General features: G+C 40.8%; 1 protein-coding gene across 7 annotated transcripts in view; it reads right to left on the bottom strand.

The window, feature by feature from the left end:
* Positions 1 to 23,650, bottom strand: part of TSNARE1 (t-SNARE domain containing 1) — a 509,528-nt gene that overhangs the window by 235,772 nt on the left and 250,106 nt on the right. For 6 of the 7 annotated variants that reach the window (XM_055799973.1, XM_055799972.1, XM_055799978.1 and 3 more), the window contains one exon: positions 5,562 to 5,729. In XM_055799973.1, coding sequence (XP_055655948.1) covers positions 5,562 to 5,729 — 168 coding nt within the window. The remainder of the gene's footprint in view (positions 1 to 5,561; positions 5,730 to 23,650) is intronic. The other variant, XM_055799976.1, reaches the window with a different exon arrangement.

Genomic DNA, 23,650 nt, shown 5'->3' with positions numbered 1-23,650 from the left:
GCACTGAAGTGACTGAAAAGCAAGGGAAACTGACTTGTGAAGAGGAGGATAACTGTTAGCATTTGAGGAGTTTAAAAGCCAAAGGGGAAGAAGAATTATTTGCAGGGTCCAGTAGAGTTTCACTAGGTGTAAAGAGCTGAGAATGAGAAAGGGATCTTTAGCAAGAACAGAGGGAAGTATTTCATCAACACCGAAGCCTGCTGGACCGTGAAATAGTCTCTCGAAATAAATGGTGGCAGTCTTACAGATCAGGTCATTTTAAATTATACTGGCCAAAGTACTGGAGCGGATTCTTTAGGGAACAGCTCAATATTGAGTCCCAGGGATGGCCATGTCAATCTCACAGGCAGCTCTGCTGCTCATGATAATTAGGCTCCACCATGCTGCCATGAAAAGTGTGCTGTTTGACAGTCATGGAGCACCAGATCTTTTACTTATGGTGCTTGTCATGATATGGTGTTATTTATACATTACTCTGAGTCCAAAAGTCTCTGCAAAGAGGGAGGCAGAGCCCTCATAAGTCAAACCCCTGGACTATTGAAGCTGATGAAAGATATAAAATAACTTGCATTAAACCTTCTAAACTGCTGGCATCAGTGAGAGATTTTACTGAAAATACCCCTCAGCAAGAAATGATATGTAGTAATGTGTGACCAAGGAACAGGTTTGAACTAACAAGTACACTCTGACGGACTCTGTGGGCATTTTTGTTTTGTTTTGTTTTGTTTTATTTTTATTGTATTTAATTTTCTGTCTGCTTATAAATGCTTGACTAACGGGCATGGAGGCTGCCGTCTAACACTTCTCTTCAAAACAGATAGGGAATGAACATCAACATTACTCAACCCAACCCAGAGGGAACAACCTTTCCTAAAAATAAAAGCATTTCCCTCACACCTTTTACCCCACCCTGTCCAACTCTCCTTCTCTTTTGCCAAGAGAAGCAACAACTAAAATGAAGCTCTGCTAATGCGTATTGCTTGCTTCAGGATATCCTCCGCTGATGATTAGAAACTGGATGGAGGTATTCTTGTCATATACTCACTTGCCAAATGTTAGCAAAGCATCCCTAGACAGCATCGTCTCTCATGCTCTGATGACCACATACTACTGGAGGAATCTGCCTACCTTCTCACATCACCCAAGATAATGCTTGAGTTCTGTACAAATACCAAAAGAAAGAGATGGAGACTTGTGGAAATACCCCAGGGAGCAGGGGAGAACCTTCTTTGTATTTACTGTGTCTTCTGACCAAAACCAGGAAGGAACATGCTGAACAACTTATTCCCCCCATTCCCTTTGAAATGCAGGATGAAGCTTTCAGCCTTGTTTTATAGGTAAGTGGCTTCAGATCAGTATGATCAGTGCCCAGGGCCCATCAGGAGTTGATGGCACAGTTGACATCTGAATTAATTTCTCCGAACATTTTCCTAGCAGGGACTCTCCATGGCTGCACAGGCATCTGCAGCTGATGGTCTCCAGTTCGCAATGCCTGTCCATCCAGTAGCAATTAATCATTAAACTGCTTCAGCTAGACTGACCTTGTATTCGTTTGATCTCTATGACTGGCTTCCTGACTGCTAAATAATATGGTAACTGCAATTATCTGCATCAACTGACTGGCACCTGATGGTTTCCAGAGCTGAGAGGTGATGTCGTTGGTCCTGGTAGCATCACGTTTGGTAGCAGACAAAATGGGCAGCTCACTACCTCCATGGGCTGAGCTCCTATTGCCGCTGCTCCTCCTGCCGGGGTGGGAAGATAAAGGGGTGTAGGGAAGTCAGGATAGATGAAGTGAACCTTATTTCATGGACAACTGTTCCCAATACCAGGAGCAAGCCCAGCTCTCCAAATCTGCCCTTTCCCTGGTATACTTCTGTCTTGAGTATTCCCCAGCTCTTCATGGTAAGACAATGCCTGCTGCTGTGTTAGCAGCCTGGGAAGCACAGGAGTGGGACAGGAGACTGCTATGAGAAAGGAAAGAGGGCTGTGGAGGCAGTGGGATGACTTGGTGATGACTCCAAGGAAATGGTGGTGGGGTCTGGGAGGGGTTCACCTTACCTTCCTTTCTCTGGAAAAGCTATCTGAATGGGGAGGATCACTGTAGGCTTTGTGATTCAATATGGCACTTAACATCTTTTTTATAGGTCTTTCCAGTCACCAGATGAAATTCTGAAGTTCTCTATTCAACGGTTACCCATTTCTTCTCAAAGTTTTATCTCCTTCCATTTTTTTACATGACCACAGGATGCTAAATTACGTATTTGTGGATAGAGCTTGTGCCAGCACTGAGCACTGACAATGCACATTACAGTACAGCTCATGTATTTCTGATGGCACATTTTACACTGCTATATATAAAGTTGTTATGGCATTTATTATTCACTGCCAATACAGTTCAAGTTAAAATAGGTTTTATATAACAGTTCAAAGCAATATTTTAAGAAATAACACTCGTGTCAAGGCTGCTGTGTCCTACCAAATTTTGACATTTCAAAGCAATAAAAAATCTTTATCCAAAATGTAAGGTTTTGGTGAGACATCTCCCTTGCAGACTTCTCTATTTTTAATCTGCAAGCAACAGCGAAATAAGGACATTTAAATAAAATGAACAGCCAGCTGAACTTTTGACATGGCTGTTATCTTTCTAGGTGGAAACTGTGAATGCTGAAACGTGCCTCAAGGGATGTTCATGACAGAGAACAATGTCCCATTAACCTGAACCTCTAAAGAGATTCTGGAGATGCGGAAAACACACAAGTGGGAGAAAGTCATTGGAACATTAAGATGATGTCTATTATGGGCACAACTTTATATCTGTTTTTCAGGACACAAGACAGGAAAAGAATTTATTTCCTCATTTCTTTAGCAGTGAAAAGGGTTTTATATCCATTCTTGCAAAAAGGGCAAATTCAAGTCTCTTAACAAAACAAAACAAAACAAACAAAAAAATAAAGCCCTGATACTGGCACCAGCACTATGGGCTCCTCTAAAGTTGTATGCTAATCTGTGGCCCAGAAGAGACAATATTCTAGCAATGCTCTGTGACCTCTTCTGTGCTGCTTAAGATCTATGTGTTTCTGGTGCTAGATATGCAGAAACATAAAAACCCCAGAAAGACCAATCTACTTGCACAAGATATGCTTTGCACAGCTCTGTTCTTCATTCTGGTCCCCAAAGAGCAAAGGAGAACAAATGCTATACATCAAATTGGCAATAAATTTAGTTTATTAGATGTGTTTGACAGTTAGGAATAATGTTCCTTTTAGTCTTCTTGATTACTTATTGGTTTTGAAAACGTATTGGAAACATGTTGTAAGGGTGACTATGAGCTCAGTGAGTCCCTCCTCTGTATGCCCACAACTTCTAATGAAATCAGGGAAGTTTTAATTTGCAAGATGAGTTCTTTCACAAGAAATATGTTCATGTGGGTCAACAAACAGAAAAACAAAACCCAGTGAAAATGAGCACCATCTGCTTATTCAAATACAATTAGGGAGAGGTATGACGCAGTCCAAAAATCCATTTCATTTTCATTATAATTCTTTCAAAGGAGATGTTAAATAAAATACTGTTGGCCCTAAAAGTTTTCCTCCCAAGGAGAAAAGTTTAAGATACATTTGAAATCATGCTTGTGGAATGCAGTCCTCCTTACAAGATGAACACGGATCTTGGACAGCAAAGCAAAATAGATGCAGGACATGGGGAAAAAGAAAGTGCACACATTCTTAGGAAGCAGAAGGCTGAAAAAAATTAACTGCCTCAGTTGAATAAGTTAATCACAGGTAAGTTTGCATTTAGGCAGAAAGGTATACAGCATCTACCAAATCAATAGGTACACAACCTGCCCAAGACGTGTTGCATTTGTTTAGACATCACGCAGGGCTGTGACTGGATTTACTTACTTGCCTGAAGTACCCCCACCAGAGCCACGTGGGCCAGTGCAGCTCCGCGCAGAGCTATCAGATTATGGCCCAGAAATGGGATTTAACCAGCAAAACAATGATCTCTGAGGAGACATGACTGCACCTCTCGATTCTGCAAAGTTGGTGTGCTTGGGGCTGGTTTGGGGCTGGTTGTTCTCCACTGCCTAATGGGCAAACACTAAATGTGGTGGTGGATTTTGTGTGGGGTTTTGTTTGTTTGTTTGTTTGTTTGTTTTTCTGGGGAGGGCAGGGGGCAACATAAAGACACAAAGAAAAAGGCAGTAACTATTTTTCAAACAGAACATCCTTTGTGTCCACACACCATTTCAGAAATACTTTTGCTACAATCTTTCTTGAATATCAAAGTGCAGGAACATCCCAAACCATGCATTTTCTTGCAACAAAGTTCCCTAGAGTTTGTCCTGGTGGATGCAAAGAGATTTCTCAAGTATGAAAGGTCAATTCACACCCAAGGATACTCAGTATGAGAATATTATTTAAAAATTTCATCTGTAGTAATGCACGAAGTCCACAAATCTCAATCGCATTTATTCAGCAAACAATAATAGAAATTAGGCATATGCTAACCTCCTCTCACTCCTGTAAAACTATCAAAATTTCTTTTTTAAAGTGTTGAATGACATGTAGCTATCAATGTTTGCAAACAGAGTTCAAAGCCTCAATGTGTCGACATCTGGAACGTTTGTTCCCTTTTCTCACTAACTCAATCACAGTTCCTGCTGTACCACAACCAAAATCTATTGTGATAAAATTAGCTCAATCCAATTAAAGGACAAAGTATAGTTCTTAATTAAATGTTCTGATTATTCTGAAGCCTTCTTTTTTTGGTTCATCCTGAGTTTAGGACTGTAAAAGCACACAAATTAGAAAGATCTTAAATGTTCTGGTTTTACTAATGTATTGCTTAAATTTGAGTAACAAGAGTTTCCCAAAAGCATAAAAAGAGAAGTATAAAAAGAAAAATGTGGGATGTTTAACTTATTCAGACCTCTTTTTGTTCTTTTTTTCGTATTTTATTTATAGCACTTCTTAAAAAAAAAAAAAAAAAAAAAGAGTAAAAATAGTACATCTTCTTTTAACTGCATTAAGAACTTCCAAATACTTTGGTAAAGCAAAAATATTGAATTGTTTGAAAAATGTTAACAAGCTATTTCCTTTTGTCTACCTATTCTCTCTAATGGTAAAGCTGAATATTTTCTCTCTGTGACCAATTCCAGTTTCAAGTTTGCATGCACCCAGAAAGGTGCTTTGCTGCAGAACCAAGCTGAATTAAACTACCTCCATACAGACTCTACTATGGCAGACTCTACTATGGAAGACTAACTGGAAAAAAAAAAACCCAAAACCCAACAACCAACCAACCTCAACCTCACTGCATTAGCCTGTGAATATTAATTATTTCTTGTCATTTTCATTACCGGTCATACGGATTTCTAATTCTTCCTTCTGCCACTGATTTCCATTTTGAGAAACACTTGATAATCGCTCCCATTTTTAGCAATACTGTACTGGCAGCAATGTAAATCAGCATTTCTTTCATCATGTTGAGCAACGCACAACACAAGAAATCTGCACTTCCAGGTCGCAAGCCCCTGATGGGCCAAAGTTACTGACCTCAATCTGCTGAATGGCCTCTTCCCGCTGACGGATGGCCTCCAGATCCTCTTCTGTGATTTCCGAGAGCAAGGCTTGATCCTGGCTTTGGTCCTGCCACATGCCATCTCCTCCGTTAAAGATCTTCTCACCATCAGGCAGGTCAGAGAAGGGGGTCCTCGGGCTCTGCTGAGATGGGAGAATGGAAAGAAAGCAAAAGAAGTGTAAATGTTGTCCAGTTTTACATAGCCTTCTTATGGGAAAAGAAAATATTAATATAACAGATTGCATAAACAGTGGTGAAAAGGTGAAGAGAAGAATAAGTTACATGCGAGGAAACATCAGGTCTTAAAGAAAGCATTGGGACCTGAAGCTACATTTGAGCCCCAGCAACCAATTTCAATTTTCCAACAGTTCTGACAGAACAAAACATTTACATGCATCTGAAAAAGGACACATCTACCTTGTTGATTTTCCTACAAATCCTTCCAAAATTAGATTTCTCAGGCAGACATAAAGCTTACATATTTGTCTGGAAGACTTTATGATCCAACTTGCAACATAACAAAGGATCCTATCTTGTCTATTTATGAGATAAATGAAATACAGCTAAAAAATAAGAAAAATCGTTATAGTGATGTGACTGCATTGTCATCGTTTTGAGCAACTCAACAGTTTCATGGTGTTCACTTGGTAGAGTTAACTGATTTTGCCGACACATCAGACACCACTTTCTACATAGCTAGATGTTCATACCGCCTGTAGGAAATGTGCTTGTATTCAGATCCAGATTGTAAGAGCCTGTGCATGATCCACCTGCATCTGCAGTGCAGGTAGGGGCTGAGGTTTAAACAAGGGCTTCTCCTCCCAGCCTTTAGCTTCTGTGCTTATAGAGATGTTAGGTTCAGTCTAGGCTGGACTCAGAGAATGAACTGACACAAGGTTAGTTTGGAGAATCAGGAGGCTAGGCTCAAGTTCTAAACTAATAGGCACTGCTGACGACTCCAATCCTACAACTACCTGAGTATTTCACTTCAAACCATGCACACGGTCCTTTAAACTGGCCCTGAGCTGAGCTTTGACTCCTAATCATAAGTTACAATAAAAAAAAGCAATCCAAGTGCTTCCGATGCTCTGAAGTTGAAAGAAGAAATGGCAGTTGCTACGCACATTCTTGACCCGAATGTCTTCCAAGTCTCTGAAAGCTACGAGGGAAAACAAGCACAAGAATGCAGAGGGATGTTCAGTTCTCTGCATCTGGGCTTATCTGAAGCGCAAACACCAGGACTTTGCAACAAGTTGTGCCCCCCCCAAAAAGGCTTTTTTGGTCATTTTGTGGCTACGTTTTCAAAGATATTAAATGCCCTCAATTCCCACAAAGTGAATAGAAAGCAAGGCCATCAGGCAGCTTACTGGAAGGACACGGAAGGACTGGAGAACTGTAAAGACGGGGCTGGAATGACTCGAGTGGAAGTTGCAGGGGAAAGGATGCCAAACCACCAGAGCAAGAATGAGAAGCCTAACCAAGTATGCATGAGGGAGACTGAGAAATGAGGGAAAAAAGCCACTTACAATGTGTTTTACTTCTTGCTTTTTTGCTTACAGATCTGCCTTGGAGGAAGTGTGAAGAAGACACAGAGAAAATGGGTAATATTTAACCCTTGCAATCACATTCAGACCCTCTATCTGGCCAGATTTTGAAGAACATCAGGCATCTGAAAATAATTATTTAACTCTTTAACTCTTCTTTAGTTCTTCAAAAAGTGTATAGTTTCTGCATTTATAAAATACAGAATTTTTGCCATTGCTAAACCTAATTTTGCCTTACAAAATTAATTAGTTATTATGATCGCCACCATCTCGTTGCAGACAAGGAAAATTAAGCAATGTGATGAAGGAAGAGGGGTGATGGAAGAAGTAGAGGCATACAGGCAAATCAGCAGCAAACAGTCAAGCATCTTTCAAAAATATAAACAGGAGATTTAAATCTTTGACACCATTGCCTTACTTTGTTTCATCCTCTCCTTCCCTGGGATCTGTTATCTACACAGAAAGGGTATGTTACAGGAAGAAAATCATCATTTAAAATGAGGTTTAAAATTCATTTACACTTTAAAAGACACAATTTAATAGGATTAAGATACTCTGGGGGTGTTTTATTCACTAATTATTATGTGCCTTGGACACTAACTTATCTGGTAGAGTGTTTCAGTGCCAAAAGCATGTATTAATGGACTCAAGAAAAAAAGCCCTTGGGGTATTCTAATGCTTCATTTATAGTGATAGAGGTGTCCCCTCATCTTCACCAGTGGGCTAAGCAGGACGTGCAGAGGCAGTTATACTGCACAACACCAAGTAGGCTAGAAGACCTCAAGTGCCTGCCTTCTCAAGACACAGGAAAACACTGATCTAATGAAATTCTTGTACTGCGGTCACAGCAAGGAAACCGTGCCATGGACCTAAATGCAGATGAACGGACACTTAAAGCCACGCTTTCCCATACTGATATACATTTCAGTGGAAGATGGCAAATTTACAAGTTTTCAAATGTTTTCTGTTCTGTTCTGATGTGGGAGCACACAGGATTAACACAACAGCCAACAATACAACAATACAGCAACCAACTCTTCAAATTACATGAGTCCATCTGATACCACAGTTGTACCACAAATATGCTTGACCTTGGCCTGTGTCAACTCTGTTAGTCATCCCCACCTGTTGTTCTGGTATCTGTAAATAAAACGCACACCCCAAACAGTCCAGATAGTGCAATGCCAGTGGTGCTGCTCAGTCATCTTTTACAAAAAGCAAAGCTATTCATGTGTTTAAGTAGATAATGGTCTAGACAGAGATGGTTTTCTCTAAACAAAGTCATGGCTTAAGTTAATTTCGGAGCTGCTGAAGGCAATTACTTGACTTTGTATCCTTAACATCTTTCAAGAAAATCCAACCATGGCTGCTGAATGAGTGCGTAAACCAGGAAACAATGGGATGCAGGGGAGCTGAAATTTCCTTCCAGACATAAAAATAGCTCTAAAGTAACATTAAATATAGTGACCAGGACTTGCTATTGGGGTATGTATGGTGGCTGGGTGTGCTAACAAATTAAAAGTGCTTTTGTGTTTGTTGATTGTACAGAGCCCCTCATTTCTGTAATCAAGTGAACAAATCCTCAGTTTGGAAGTGTGAAGAAATCTAATTACTCTTAATTCTTCTGATTGAAAATTGCATATAGCTTGGATTATCAGTGGTCTTCATTCCCTTTTGAGTTGTGCTCATTGCCATGTCTGACAAAATACTTTACTGATAGCAAGAAAAGATATGATGGAGGGCACTCACTAAGCCTCCACCGATAAAGTTCCTTTTGACAATGCACTGGAAGGGGCCATAACTCCCTATACAGCCATTTCTGCATTAAATTTGATTTAGCGCCAAATTTTATACCCTGTGAATCCCTGTGTAATTTTCTGTTGGATTTCCTTTCATAAATTGTTAATTGGATGTGTTTGAAGTTGTTCTGTTGTTAAAATTTGCCTGAAGCAGATTTTTGTCAAGACGTATCTATAAACCAAACTCTGCCTCTGAAAAAAAATGATACGAGAGAAAAAGTTGAGTATATCTGATATACTCAGTAGTTCTTTTAAAATTAAATTCTTAGGACTGAGGTTCATACTATGCTGTTATTCATCATATCTGAAAAATTATGCCTAGGCACAACATTTTTTTCTGTTGGATAAAATCTTTTCACGAGGATAAAATCGTTGCTGCTTACAACTACATTTTTTATCAGATTTATTTTACAAATGGGGAGATGTTATATGCAGCTGCTGATAAAGTGGAAAAAAAAAAAAAAAAAGAAAAGGTTTTATCTGGATGGTGACAATTTCTGCCAGTATCGTACTTTACCAGCAGTAAAATCTTTACATCAGAAATTGCATGTTGAGACCTCTCCAAAGATTACCCCCTCCCAGCCCCCTGCCTGCCTCGCTCCCCATTTGTATTTTAGAAGGGACAGAAGAGGAGCATTAACAGACACAGTTTCTTCTCCTTGTACACAGCAGTATCACAAGTTTTACAACCCATGCCACATAAAATCACCAAGCAAGGGACCAAAATGACCTCTCTTCTAGTTCCCATATGGTCTTTATTCCACACAGAAGCAGAAATCTAAGGTGAACCTTACATAATATAACATTCAATCACCCTTCACAGTTCATCTTCAGAGACTTAGGCAATCTCCTGTAGCAGCAAGATGTGTGCTGGTACCGTCTCAGTCCTGTAGCTCCCTTTTACATTTCTAACGATGCCATTTCTAATTGCTCAATCCAAGATTGTTCCCTTATCAGAAATTAAGGATGTGAAATGCTGACTGGAGATGGATGAGAAATGGTTCTTACTGCTGGTGAAATGTTTACTGATTTCAAAGGAATTTTTTTTCCCACATCTCATCAAAGCCTGAAGATACAGAGAAAAATTATATGATAGAGAGAAAGAGGGAATGACACACATACACTCCCTCCAGCTCAGGTAAGTTACAAGTCAGATAATAAAGGTGCCCAATCTCAGCTGCAATAAGATGAGCCTCTCACTGTCTCTCCAAAAAGAACTGTAAAAGTTGATGTAAATAATTAAGATATATCAGCGCTGCATTTACAGACTCTGTTCACCAGACAAATGACAGACTGCAGGGACAGGAGGATGAAGGGCTGAGGAAGACCTTCACACATGTCTACCTTCAACTTTGGTACAAAGGAAGTTGAAAAGGAGACTTAATGGAGTGCAGTGCCTGGAATTAGACAGTGTGACCCCATTTCTACAGCATCTTCCTGCACCCCAACTTCAACCAAGAGTTCTGGAGAAGGAGGGTTTCATTTCTGACTGTGTGTGAAGACATGGGAAGAGGATGTTAATGCACTATCTTAGGATGGATGTGACACAGCTGTTGGTACATCAAAGTGGGGAAGGTGAGTCTCCTAACTGGACTGAAAACCTAATTCTGGAGAGTAAGAAGGAATGCAAGTTCCTTCTTTTCTGACTACTCCACTCGCATGCACGCTTCAATCAGTTGGAGCTGTCCTCATCATCACTTGGCTGTAAAGACACCTGAGGCTGCCTTTGATATGCACAGGACGGTTCACAAATTCATCATTACCTCCAAGTTTATATGAGCACAGGTAAGACAAGTCTCACTCACATAAGTGAATTTTGTACTACATGCTGCAGGTTGCTCCAAGGAAATCTGCAACCCTGAAAATAGGGTATTTTAGAGGTCTGACATGACTCAGATAGTAAAGCAAGGAAGGTTGCTCTCTGCCTTCTCCAATTTCCAAAAGCCTTGTGCACCTCTAGCAGGGATATGGCCAGCTCAAGCCGTAATCAACACACCTCCCACGCCTCCCGCAAACTATCACATCTCCTTGGGTAACATTCTGGCTCTGGCTTTCAAACAAAATGCAAATGCAGAGATGTTTATCTCCTGCTTTATAGTATGTATAGATATATAAACAGCCAGGCTACACTTTATGAGGATATCCTATTCTCACTAGCATCCAGGCTTAGAGATTCACGTTTTATTGCATGTGGAATAATGAAGCTGGAGTGCCTGCATTAAAGATCAATAAAATACTTTACATGGAGGGCCACTGTGCAGAATACTGCTGTAGTTATGCTGCCTGCCTGTGCCTGACACATTTTTAATAGCATGTTGGCACTGCAAGCTGCCCAGGACAAAAATGGCAAGGAGAAGCTAGTTTGGCCTGCCTATCGATAATGTACAGCTAGGTTAAGAAGACAGATAAATTGGATTAGATGATCTTTCTCAAACCATCCTTCCAAAACAACTAACCTTGCAGACTCAATGAGATTTAGAGCTGTATCTCGCCAGGCAAAAGCCCAAAGCAATTACAGGTAGAAAGGCCTTAGGCAGGCACAGAACAAGCAGCCTGGGACTTCTAAATCTTTTAGAGAAGTGAAATAGTGATATTACAACTTTGCATTATCTTTCACACAGAAGATCGCAGCAGTGATTGGTAATCTCAGCTCTGTTCTCCTATGAGGAGAGCTTCCTACAATAATGGGGGAAGAAATGCAATCACAAATTAACCATTGCTTGCTCTTCCTTTTCACTTAAACATGGGCACATGTAAAACTACCGTAACAAGGACAATTTTAAATCAGGGTATTTCTAATTCTTCCTGCATGCATCACTAACATGGGCAAATACAGAAAGGCATTCAGCATTTTCGTCAAGTTATGTAAATTTAATTACTCTGCACCAATGTAGCATAAGAAAAAAACAGCATGGGGAAATTAGCATAAAGGGAAGAGCTGAAGTGCATTTTTATTTAAATTAACTGGAATCTCTCAAGTGTTTCTGTCTTCACTCTTGATCAAGTTGTTTACTTTTGAATGACGCGAACTTGAAATTGAGCAAGAAAATCACCATTTCTACCAGCTTCCTGCTACTGAATCTGCAAGAAAGTATATATTTTAGGGAAAATGTAATAGCAGAACCTATTTTGCTAGTTCGCTTCTCAGCATTTATAGATTTAATCATTCAAGTCTCTGCAGTCATGAAGACTAAGAAAATCCATTTAGTTTCCTGGAACTAGAAGAGACTTAGTAACAGAGTACCTAGTTCATACCTCCTACAGTTTTCTTCTTCTTTATTTTTCCTTCAAGACTTTATTACTTCACCAAATTCATTCTAAGCAATCCTGACCTCATCACCTAGGGCCGCTCTAGTTCAGAGTCAATCTTACTGTACTCAGGGTGAGAGAATTAAATGACCTGTCTGTGGTAGATGAAGAAAAATAAAATAAGCCAGGAGGCTGAGGTTTAGCTTTCCGATAACCAACGTGCTTTTAAGAAGCACAGCATATTCCCAGCCCAAGGTGAAGACAAAGTTTAGGAGAAATACCCTTCCTACCAGGCTTAGATGGTGGGGCTGACACTGCTATTTTGTACAATTTCTAGGGCAAACTTCAGTTATCGTGAGGGCTACATTTTGTCATGTATTTTCACCCTGCATAATTCTTACAGATACCCTATAAGGGAAGGAAGGAGCAGTTCTTCCTGCTGTTCTTTTCAGTCCTTCTCTTTTTTTCTCTTGATTTGGCAATTTTATCTACCATGCAAATAGATGGTCCCATGGTGATGTGAGTGAAAGGAAACAGCAACAGTGAAGAGAGGTATAAATTTCCCCTCTCTTTAATCTAACATTCTTTTCTTTTTGAACCTATTTCATTGAATGATTTAAATCTGATTACACATGTCTATACCCATCCTTCTCAAAGCCAACTGCCTGTGCTATCACTAGCTTCAGGTGGCATCTCTGTAAATGGAAAGCAAGTGGATAAACACTCCTTTAAGACTGCCATGAGGGAGAACATTCAATGGTATTTTTATAGCATCGCATCACATTCCTAAAGCTGTTTCTGCCCTTTCCTAGCTGTCTGAATTATATTCTCATAATTCTCCATCTCTGCGCAGCTCTGCTGCTGGCACTGTTTTTTGGCTGGCACTGCTGTCTGAGAACTGCACTGTATGTCGTCCCTGGATCCTGATGCTAGGCAGAAAACTCCCCTGCTTGCAGCTCCCTCCCTGAACATCTGAAGTACCCAGCGTTTGTGTAAATGGACCCTGCTTGCAAGAGCTCACAGACACATCAAGACTATCTAGAAAGGACTGTGTTGTCTCTGCCTCCTGACATATGTGCCACACAGCTGGTGAGCAGGTTCCTGCTAGAAAGGCAAACAAGAAGGAGAATGAGTCACTGCCTCGCTTGTTAACAGCCATCTAGAGCAAAAAAAAGTGAGAAGTCTTTTGCTTGGGTTCACATGGAGGCAAGAACCAAATTCAGCTTGACTTTCTGCACCAGAGACAGCCTCTAGCATGGGCACGGTGCCACTCCGTAGTGTGGAGCACTGGAAAAGTAGGAAGATGCTGGGAATAAAAAGGATGTCTTTCTCTTTCAAGAAAATGACTGCTTTTGTATTTTGCATTTTGCTTTTGGAGTGCTCATCCACTTTTTTTTTCAGAAACATGGTTTACTCCCACCAAACCTCTTCAGCATCTATCTTTTAACCTCTTTTTGTTACTGGCCTTTCAGGGTTTCATTGGACTGCTTGGTGTCCAAGCAAATGTTCACAGTCTGTGATTGAGGAACATGCTCATGTAGTGACTGATCTACAAAATACTTGACCATTTTACAGCCCCTGCACTGTCTGTGTTCACCATATTTCAGCTACTGCCCAAAAGCCTGATCCCTAATTAGTACAAAAATTGGAGGCAACTTTTCACCATCCATCTGGAGGAGCTTCGCTGAGCCTTGTCAGGGTAGGTGGCCAGTTGGTAAGGATGGGGATGGGGAGACAAGGTTCCTGCCTGTTTGTGAGAGTAGTGTCCACTTTTGCAGGAGAGGAGGAGAAAAGTGGGCGCTGAGCTTTGAGTGGTGTGATGGGATAACACTCGTTCACCCCACAACTTCTGGCACCATCCACAGAAGAGCCCCATCTCAAACAATGTTAACATTGTACAGAGAAAAGAGCAAGGTACTGCAGCACAGAAACGACTAGCTCTGCACTGGGACGACAACAGTCCTGCAGGAAAACATAACCTATTTTCACTTACAGGCTTTTCTCAGCAGCCTTCTATTATCCATCAGATTTCAACATAAGGCATCAAGACGTAAATGGTCTTCTTTCTATCGCAAAGGATGCTCAGCCTTTTGGTTCAGTTCACAGCATTTTTTTTCCAGCACTCAGAACAAAACAGGAGGGTTATCACAGGCTAGTAACTTTAAAGTCAGTGATTAACTCAAAACAATCAAGCAAAAGAATAAGAGCCATGCAGCATCCATCTGCGTAATTAACTGGTGACTCCCATGTGGCAACTCCACCTAAGAATTCAACCTCTCAATAGAGAGAAAATCAAGTCAGTGGAGTCCAGGGCAGGATTTGTCCCACCCAAAATAGACACTCCAAGCAAGTGTGAAGTCAGCAGTAGACTCTGCATGGCATGGCATCAGCAGAGAAACCAAACAAATCAAAAGCAGAAGTTGGGAAGTTCAGCAAGAAAGTGTCTTTGGCAGACCCTTCGCTTGCATAACTGCGATAGGTGAAGAGAGAACAAAAGTTTATGCTTCCTCAGTGCCATGTAATTTTTTATTTTTTACTTAATTTAACTGTAAATTTGCTCCAACAAAGCCTATTGATCCAAGTCTGACTGCAGGCAGCTGCTTGTTAGGTATTTCACTAATGCTATACACAAACCGTTAATTGTTTTTCTTCAGGACATTTTTGGTTATATTAAAATACAAACAAAGGTAGTAAAAACATTAAAAAGACACAAAATGACAAACGCCTGCAGTGGCAGACACCAACTGAATCAAAATGAAAATATTGAAAAATCTAATTTGGGGGCTATCTAGTAGCACTGCTATACAACAGGTTGTTATGGATCAGAGACACGAGCGGTGGCCAAGCTCTGGTGAACTCATTCACAACGGCCAGACAGCACGTAAAGGGCTTGCCCTGGCTTCTCTTTTCAAGAGATTTGATGAAAACTTTCTGTCTCTATGGAGATCTAATTAGACTGAGCTTTTTGACCAGAACTGACCAGAACTGAACCCGTCATGAGCATCTCAACTAAAATGACATTTAGCAAAGCAAAGATGCCGTGAAGATGATGGAGGAAGTCATCATTAACAAAGACTAGAACATTATGTTGGGCTACTTCCCCAAACAAGTAGCACTGAAGATTTGCCTGCCTCTTTTCTAGGGTCTCTTGTTAGATTATTTAACAAAGTATAAATGCAGGCAAGTGACGCTGGCAATATAGTTTTTGTGAAAGCCCCTTATCACACATCAGTTATTACATGCAGATGGCCTTAAAAACAGGTGGTTGGATATTTCTCTGCTGGTTTTGCTAGAGTCAGACATGGGAGCTATCACAACCCCCACCCTGTTAGGAAAGCCATGAAGGCAATCCCAACACAGCTTGTGTGGGTTGTGTTTTCAGCCATCTCAGCAGGATCTGTAGGAGTGCATCTGTCTATGCTTATAGAGGTTCTGCTCTTCCTTTAGGGTCAAGAAAATAGCTAAAGCCAGTCTTTATGGGCCTTTTCTTAAACTTAGAAAACAAATTAGGGCTTTAGCAAAACCAAGTAGCTTTTTTTCTAACATTACTTGCTGCTCCTGTGTGCTTCAATCAACAGCTGCTTAGGGAGCAAGTTCCTTGGTCTCTTAAGTGACATATCTGCTTAAGCTAACAAGGTGTGAGATGAAAGTATATAAATTAACAAACAGAAATTCATAGAATCATATCACATCATTGAATGATTTAGGCTGGAAAGGACCTTAAAGATCATCTAGTCCAACCCCCCTGCCATGGGCAGGGACACCTGCCACCAGACCAGGTTGCTCCAAGCCCCATCCAGCCTGGCCTTGAACACTTCCAGGGACAGGGCATCCACAGCTGCTCTGGGCAACCTGTTGCAGTATGTCACCACTCTCACAGCAAATACATTCTTCCTTATATCTAACCTATATGTACCCTCTTTCAGTTTAAAGCCATTCCCCCTTGCCCTGTCACCACATGCCCGTGTAAAAAGTCCCTCTCCAGCTTTCTCATAGGCTGTCTTTAGGTACTGGCAGCTGCTATAAAGCTTCCCCGGAGCCTTCTCTTCTCCAGGCTGAAAAGCCCCAACTCTCTCAGCCTGTCTTCACAGGAGAGCTGCTCCAGCCCTCTGATCATCTTTGTGGCCTCTGGTCTCGCTCTGACATGTCTAAATCATTCTTATGTTGGGGGCCCCAGAGCTGAATTCTTATCTCCCCATGCTTCCTACCGTATATATATATATTTTTTCCCTCCAAGCATGGTATGTTCCAGCTCATGGACACAATCATCCAATTGACAATGCTGGGAGGAAAGGCAACTACTTGGAAATTAGCATTCGATTCTAATCTTGTACTCTTAAGTGTATAATTATGGCAGAACATGCACAGCAGAGCCTAGTTAGACAGGGACTTCTGCAGTCAAAAGTTTGTAGCATGTTCCTAGAGACATAAACTCAGTGAAATAGAGATGACTTTTTCCACTAAGTTGGTGAAGTGGCTGCTGTCCTTCTAAAAGTGCTCTTTAAAATCCAGAAACATCAATGGGGATTTTCCCAGTGGCCATTCCTCCTCCATGCAGGAGGGGATGAGTCTGGTTCGTTCTCCTGACCAGTGACAGTTGCTTGCTAACATAGTCTTATCTCCCAACCTGTAAATAACCTTAAAAAATAAGTTCAGTTGAAGGGAATTAAATGCTTGACTGACTTCTACGTGCTGTGACAGCAAGGAGTGACATGGATCAGAGCACACTGTTTTCCTGGAAATATTTAACAACTAGTCAACTTTATTTGGAGGACATGAGCTTCAGTCTCAAGAAAAATGAAGAGTGACAACTTGAATTTCAAGTCAAATGAAGTTAGGATATTTACTGGTTTAAAGAAAAACACAAAACAGCAGCAAGAAAATTATATTCTTTCTCAAGAACAGCGATATAGTTATTACAGATCCAGACAGTGTCTCGAGAAAGAGAAAGTAAAGACATTAGGTAAATTTAGTCACTGATGCATATTAGTGACCAAAATGCCTGCAAAGTGAAATAATGACGATTGGAAGTGTAAATTTTGCTAAAAGGAATAAAATCTTGTTTCTGAATTAGTTTGTCCAGGGAGAACGAAATAGGAAGAATTTGGCAGTTTGCTAATTTATCCTGTATGAGTTCTTTATAGGGCAAGACAAAGTGAATTTAACCTTCCAAACAGTGACAAGAAATAGGAAGTGCCAGCAAAGGAAAGCAATGCGGGCCAGCTTTATTATCCTCATGTGCTCCAGGCTGTCTCTGTGATATACATTTACAGAGACGCTAACCTTTCTTTAGCTCAAGCTTTTAGTCCCATACCACACGATTAGCATACAGGCTTGATGAAGGCTTTCATGAGGATTGAAGAGCTACCTAAAAAGTTTGCAAAATAAAACATCCAGGAAAAGGATTAAGATAAAAAATGCTGAAAGGGTTTCCAGCTCAGTGTCTCTGCAACGTGACATGTAATGAAATTGTCCTAAATCCGTTTATGTTTCCAGTTAACATCAGGGCAATGTCTTAACTATGTCAGAGGCAGAAGAGGCCACAGATAAACATTCAGATAATTTCTACCACAGATTTTTATTGGACTGTTATTATTATTTATTTTATTTATGTTTCAACTGTGATATGGACGTTCCAAACTGATGGGACATTAACCATCCACACAACTGTTCTTTATTAGCTTTAGCACTTAGCCTACATGTTTCCTTCCTAACATCAAGCCATTCTGACTTCTATCATTTAACTTGGTGAATAATTCACCAGGTCTTCATTTGTATTTTCACCTTGAAAGTATTTATAGACCGTAATCACGTCTCTATTGATACTTTCTTCTAGACTACTTAATTTAGCTCCCTCATTTTCTCATCTAATGTTTATAGACTATATACCTGATGCTATTTTACTTGCCCTGTTTGTATTCTTTTTTATACTCTCTGTATATACCAATACCCTCCCCAAGCCATAAACTCCACGACTTCATTGCTTGTGCCATAAAAATACATTTCCGTTGGAAACTTTCATCCAAACACAGGAGAAATTCTGTCACATGTTAAAGTCTTCTCCGAGAACTGCTGTACGGGGCTTTGGCTGGTTGCTTGATTGGTTGCCTCTTGGTAATTTCCCTAACTATTTGACCTAGTCTCAAAGGACTCATATCTGGACATTTTCCATTCCTAGAGCAATAAAGGACAAATGAACTCATTCTGAAATGCTAGGACGCACTCACTGAATTAAAATCATATTTCACTCCCCCAAACAGACCTCTGGCTCCAAAACCACAGTGGAACAGGATACTCTCCATCAACAGATGACAGCTTTCTGCTATTCCTTTAAAGACTAGATTACACATCAAGCTTCATAATGCCTCATGAAGTCACTACGTATTACTTAAAACACTATTTTTTTATTTACTCTTTTTGCAAACCAGGACCTACAGCCTCAGCAATGAGCTGCTCCAGGTCATAAAGCACACGTGGGAATGCAGTGGTGCACAGTATTTTCTAGTATATAACTCAATGTTCCTTGGTGCTCCTTTGTGTGTTTGGAGATGAGCTTTACATCACATAACCTAAGACTCCACACTGCCAAAGAAGCACATATGGATGTGTGCATGGGTGCAGGCACACACCCACTGGCACTGTCCCCTCTCTCTGTCCAAGGAGCCATAAATGTTTGGGGGAGAAAGGGACCACAGTGAACCACAGGAAGGGTGTCTGCACAGAATTTACTTCCTTCTGCTCCCTGTCTACTCAAAACAGTGAAGAGGGTTTCTCTAGCAGGTAATTCAACCCAACAAAGTTATGTCCTTGCTTCATTCCCCCTCCTTTTCTCTACTGACTTTCTAAGGAGCCTGCCAAGGAGCTGTATGTTGTTAACAGAGTTACCTAAAGTTAGATGCTAGTTTGTCCCATCAGATATCAAGTGTCCCATTCAGAGAAAGAAGGATAAATTAGGCAGATGCTAGCTCAGGACTGGAGGTATAGATGTGTAAGTGGGATCCCTCTTAACACTAATTTGAGATGTTTGTACAGTAGATATCTTCATTTGAATTCATCAGCCAAACTGAACTGCCAGAAATCCACCCTGACCAGCTTTACATACCCATACTGGAAGCACTGACCTCCAGGTTCCTTATTAAGACTCCCATTATATTCAGTGGAGACCTGGTCAATAAAGTCAATGGAGATAAGAGCACTATTCTCCAAATTAAAAAGATTGACAGCTACTTAACATGAGATTGTGTTGTAGACTATAAAGGGAGCCTTGAGTGTCAGGCTCAGAAGCAGAGACCTACACTTCACATGCCCAGGTGTGGCCAAGGAAGTCAATGGAAAAAAAAGAACAAACAAAAGAAACAATTAAAAAAAACCTCAACAAACACAACAAAAACAAATACCGCACACACACACACACAAAACCAAACCCAAAACCAACCAAAAAAAACCCCACAGACTTTTAATTTTTTTTTTTCCTAGAGAACAATTCCCCCTACTTAGCTCAGATGAGTACACTAAGACATGTCTGTTTCAGCTGACTGTAGAAAGCTGCCTTCAGACTGCAGTCTTGTTGGCTTCAGAGGTAGAAATCTACTTTGTGGAATAATTAACTGAGATTCCTTTAGCATGCATGGTTTGAAATCCTACTAGATTTATCTGATACTGGATGAGGACAGCGAGGCAAGACAGATCTGTGGTATCTGTGGTGGTGCCCTAGAACCTGCCTAGATTCCTTTTCCATGGAGAAACCCTGTCTTCCCCAAAATGGCACATTTAAGAGTAGAAAACATGTTTGCAACTGTCTGGTCAGTGTAACCAAGAATTTACAAACCCATCATTTTTACTGATGTGTTGTTTGTTTATTTGTTTCACACAGGATGACCTTCTGTCTCACACATAAAAGGCTAAACCATGTGAAATGCTGAATTTCTTTTGACAAGTTTCCTCCAGCTGGTGAGATCTGGAGGCAACCAGCATTTTGCTCACAGACCTTAAGAGACTTAATAATACCATGAGGATACGAAGTGATCTAAGCTATATATTCATACTCCATGAGATCACACTGCATCAAAACTTTGATAGATGCCTCTGCTATTTGCTCATCCTTAAGGAGCAATGACCCAAACATTAGCATGTCTAGTAAATTGTTCTAATGTGTGGTGAAAGGGGACTAATGGACACAGTAATTGATTGTTTGATGGATAGCTGGGGACCCCTTTGATTATGAGTTTTTGCTATGGTCCAAGACTTTTTCATTCTCCCGTTAACCCAGAGCTGATTGCTCGCATGAATTATCTCCTTCTCTGCCTGCAAATATCATTCTCTTAATAAATATTTCATTAGAAACAAAGCAGTGATGGGGAGAGAGGAGAAAACAGATGCTCAACGCTGTGTCTTTTGAAGACGTTACAGGGTGTACGGAACAGACACTGAGATTATCCATGAAATGTGCTCAGGTCAGACAAGAGGTCTTTGCTCCTCCAGGATTTAGTGCTCAGAACAATACAAGGGGCAGGAAGAAGCCTGAAGGTCAATTTAAATCAATTAAGAGAAGCCCAGTATGAACCAAGAAGGATGCACTGCGGTGGGGAAGCCACTCTGTTAAAGCTGGCTTCCTCATAAATCCCACCTTGCTCTCTCCCAAGCTCCAGGCTCAGCTTTCATGTCACAACAGAGAGGGACCCTGACCAAGAAAAAGAATATCAGCAAGAAAACAGTTCTAATTCCTGGGATTTAGATGCTGAGGGTTTAATTTGGATCCTAGTGAAGCTTATGGCAAAGTTCTCACGGATACCAATGATGTCTTCTTTTGATCCTTTATCTTCCCGTGATGACTCCTCAGAAGTTAGCTACCACCTCTGTTTAGCTTTATGATATTTAATGGCTTATTCAAAACACCTGCTGAACCTGTTTGTTTCATTCCAGCTGGTCAGTTTTTAGCATGACATTCAGCTATACTTCTGGGTTACAAAGGTTGCTACTGTCTTTCCAAACAGGTTACGCTGTTCTCCTAAAGGAGTGTAGAAACAAGGCAAAACCAGATTCTGTTTTGTCATTCAAACTCTCCAACCTGGATCAACCCTGTTCCACATCCCTCCGAATTGTGAAATATGAAGACAAGACTTTGGGCCTCCATTGGGTCCGCTGAGGAGAGAAGCTTCATAAACTAAGCTTAAGTCAGAAGGAGTTTGCTGCAACACAGGAAGGAGTCACTACACAAGCTGATCCCAATTCACTTCAGTGCCACACACTTAGTATGCTGAAAACTGCTGCAGTTTTTAAATGGTCTTTCATTGAAAAATTGTTGATGAGCAAAATACATAATGTTCCCTATTACTCTCCACCCTGTGTACACCCCCCGGGCATCGAGACACTCTTATCTTGTTTTCCTAGCTGTTCCTTGAGCATATTGATATTGTTAGCCTCACAATAGGTATCATTATGTCAATAAGCCCAATTTAAACATTAATAGGATGGTTATGGGCAGAAATGCAACTGATCGTATCACATGCTATAAAAGGGGTACACGTGTCAAGGGAATGGCTTTGATGCTCTGCTCCTGCAATTCTATTCCAAAATTTCTACAGAGGGGAATGGCATTAGCAAAGGACGGGGGAGCAGAAGAGACAGTGACAGAGGGACAACTAACCAAAAAGAAAGCAGAGACTAGCAAGAGTGAATGAAGAACACAGAAGGTGCTCGGAAAGGGGGAGAGTGGGACAAAGAAGAAATAAATTAGGGAAGTGAATGGAAAGGAAGCCAAAGGCAGACCTAGCATGCTTCCAACATGCACAGATCTCCCACTCAGGTGGGACAGGGTCTGAGACAGGACCGTCAGCAGATCTTCCTCACGGAGAATGAAACCCTCAGCAGTGCCAACATATTTCAGAAGCAAGTATGGGAGAAGGAAGGCAGGGAATTTTTCCAAAATCAGTGTAGCCATCAGGCAAGCCTATGCATTACTGTTGGTGCTCCTTAGTTGCCATACACAAGAAAACTGCTGGGGAGTCAAGTCCACAGTGCTTGAGCAGCAGATCCCATTTAGAGACAGAAATCTTTGTCTTCTCCTGGAGAAGTATTTGCCACTAATTTCTGAAGATAAATCAACAGCCTGCCCACCTTCAGGAAAGGAAACTTTCTTGCCACAGGGGACTTCTAGTAATAGGGAACAAAAAATGGGTGAAAGAAAAGCCCTGGAAAAAATTCCTTCTGGTATAATGCTAAACTCTACTCATCTGCAATCAGATCGTGAAGAAATTGTTGACATGGTTAATGTTGGACATGTATTTCCCATAGCAAATTACAGAAGGTGGTTGAATCCATAATATTACTGCATATTTTAGCATAACCATTAGGCTTCGTGTTGATTTTCTCCATAGAAAGCACTCTATGAACCACTGACACTGCCTGCTGATGGAGGTGACACTTTTCACCACTAAAGGTGCATTGATCTGGCTCAGCATTTTAAAGTCCCTGATGGGTTTACATTACCTATCTGCTGGAGTTTTTCTATTCGCTTCCACCACCCATGCTTTTACCCCTGCTGCTGCTGCTTAGCTCAAACACAGCTGTGCTAATACGCCAAAGCCACATATCTAATCCATACCTTTTTCATCTATTTTCGGGTCTCATTTGGCAAACAGAAGGGGACAAAACCAGTCTGATCATAACTAAGAGACAAGTTCTTGAGGTATATCCTGGGCCAGTCTCCCAAGGACATTATGCCCTTTAATTTTGTAGGAAAATACATTTGGCTGAGTTTTACAAAAGGCTTTGAGCAGTGGGCACCATCCAGAGTCCCAGGATTTTTTCCAGGAGGAGTCATGCTAGTTCAGTTGCCCTGGATAAGCTTCATCATTGATAACTCCATCCTGCTAACCAAAAGATGTCTATTGGATTGTAGCGACTACGGTGGTATTCTTCTCCACCAGTCTCACCCTGTCATGCAGTGGCAGTGGTCAGTCTGGCTCTCCTCAGAAAATGTTGACTTTTTCAGAAAGAAATCTGAGCCCTTCCACCCCAACTTATTCTAAATATGCTTGGTAGGTCTCATGCGTAATGTACCTACACCAAGAGATCTCAGAAAATGTACAGGTTGTGCAGGAACATAAATTTTGACTGAGTAAGTGATGAAATGCAGAGCAACATCCCCAGATTTGGGGTAAAGACTATATAATCATTCAATGGTGTTTGTGAAACATGTCAGGCTCTGTCAGGAAGAAGTGTTATAAATAAATGTGAGGTAGATACTTCAATAATGCTATTTCATATACATGCAATAATGAACTTTAATTATTTCTTTGGGCTTCTTTCTTCTTTTACTGTAGCAGATGAGTCAAGCCCAGATGTGTAATGAAACTGATACTGGCATCACCACGTTTTCTTTAGAAGTGGCTGAAAAAGCTCTATGGATCAGCTGCCAAATCATTTTTTCTCCTGTGGGGTTTCCTTCATGCATCTCACCCAGAATTTAAT

This window comes from Falco peregrinus, chromosome 3, assembly GCF_023634155.1.
Source record: "Falco peregrinus isolate bFalPer1 chromosome 3, bFalPer1.pri, whole genome shotgun sequence".
Classification (NCBI taxonomy): Eukaryota; Metazoa; Chordata; class Aves; order Falconiformes; family Falconidae; genus Falco; species Falco peregrinus.
This window is presented reverse-complemented; position numbering and strand designations above follow the sequence as displayed.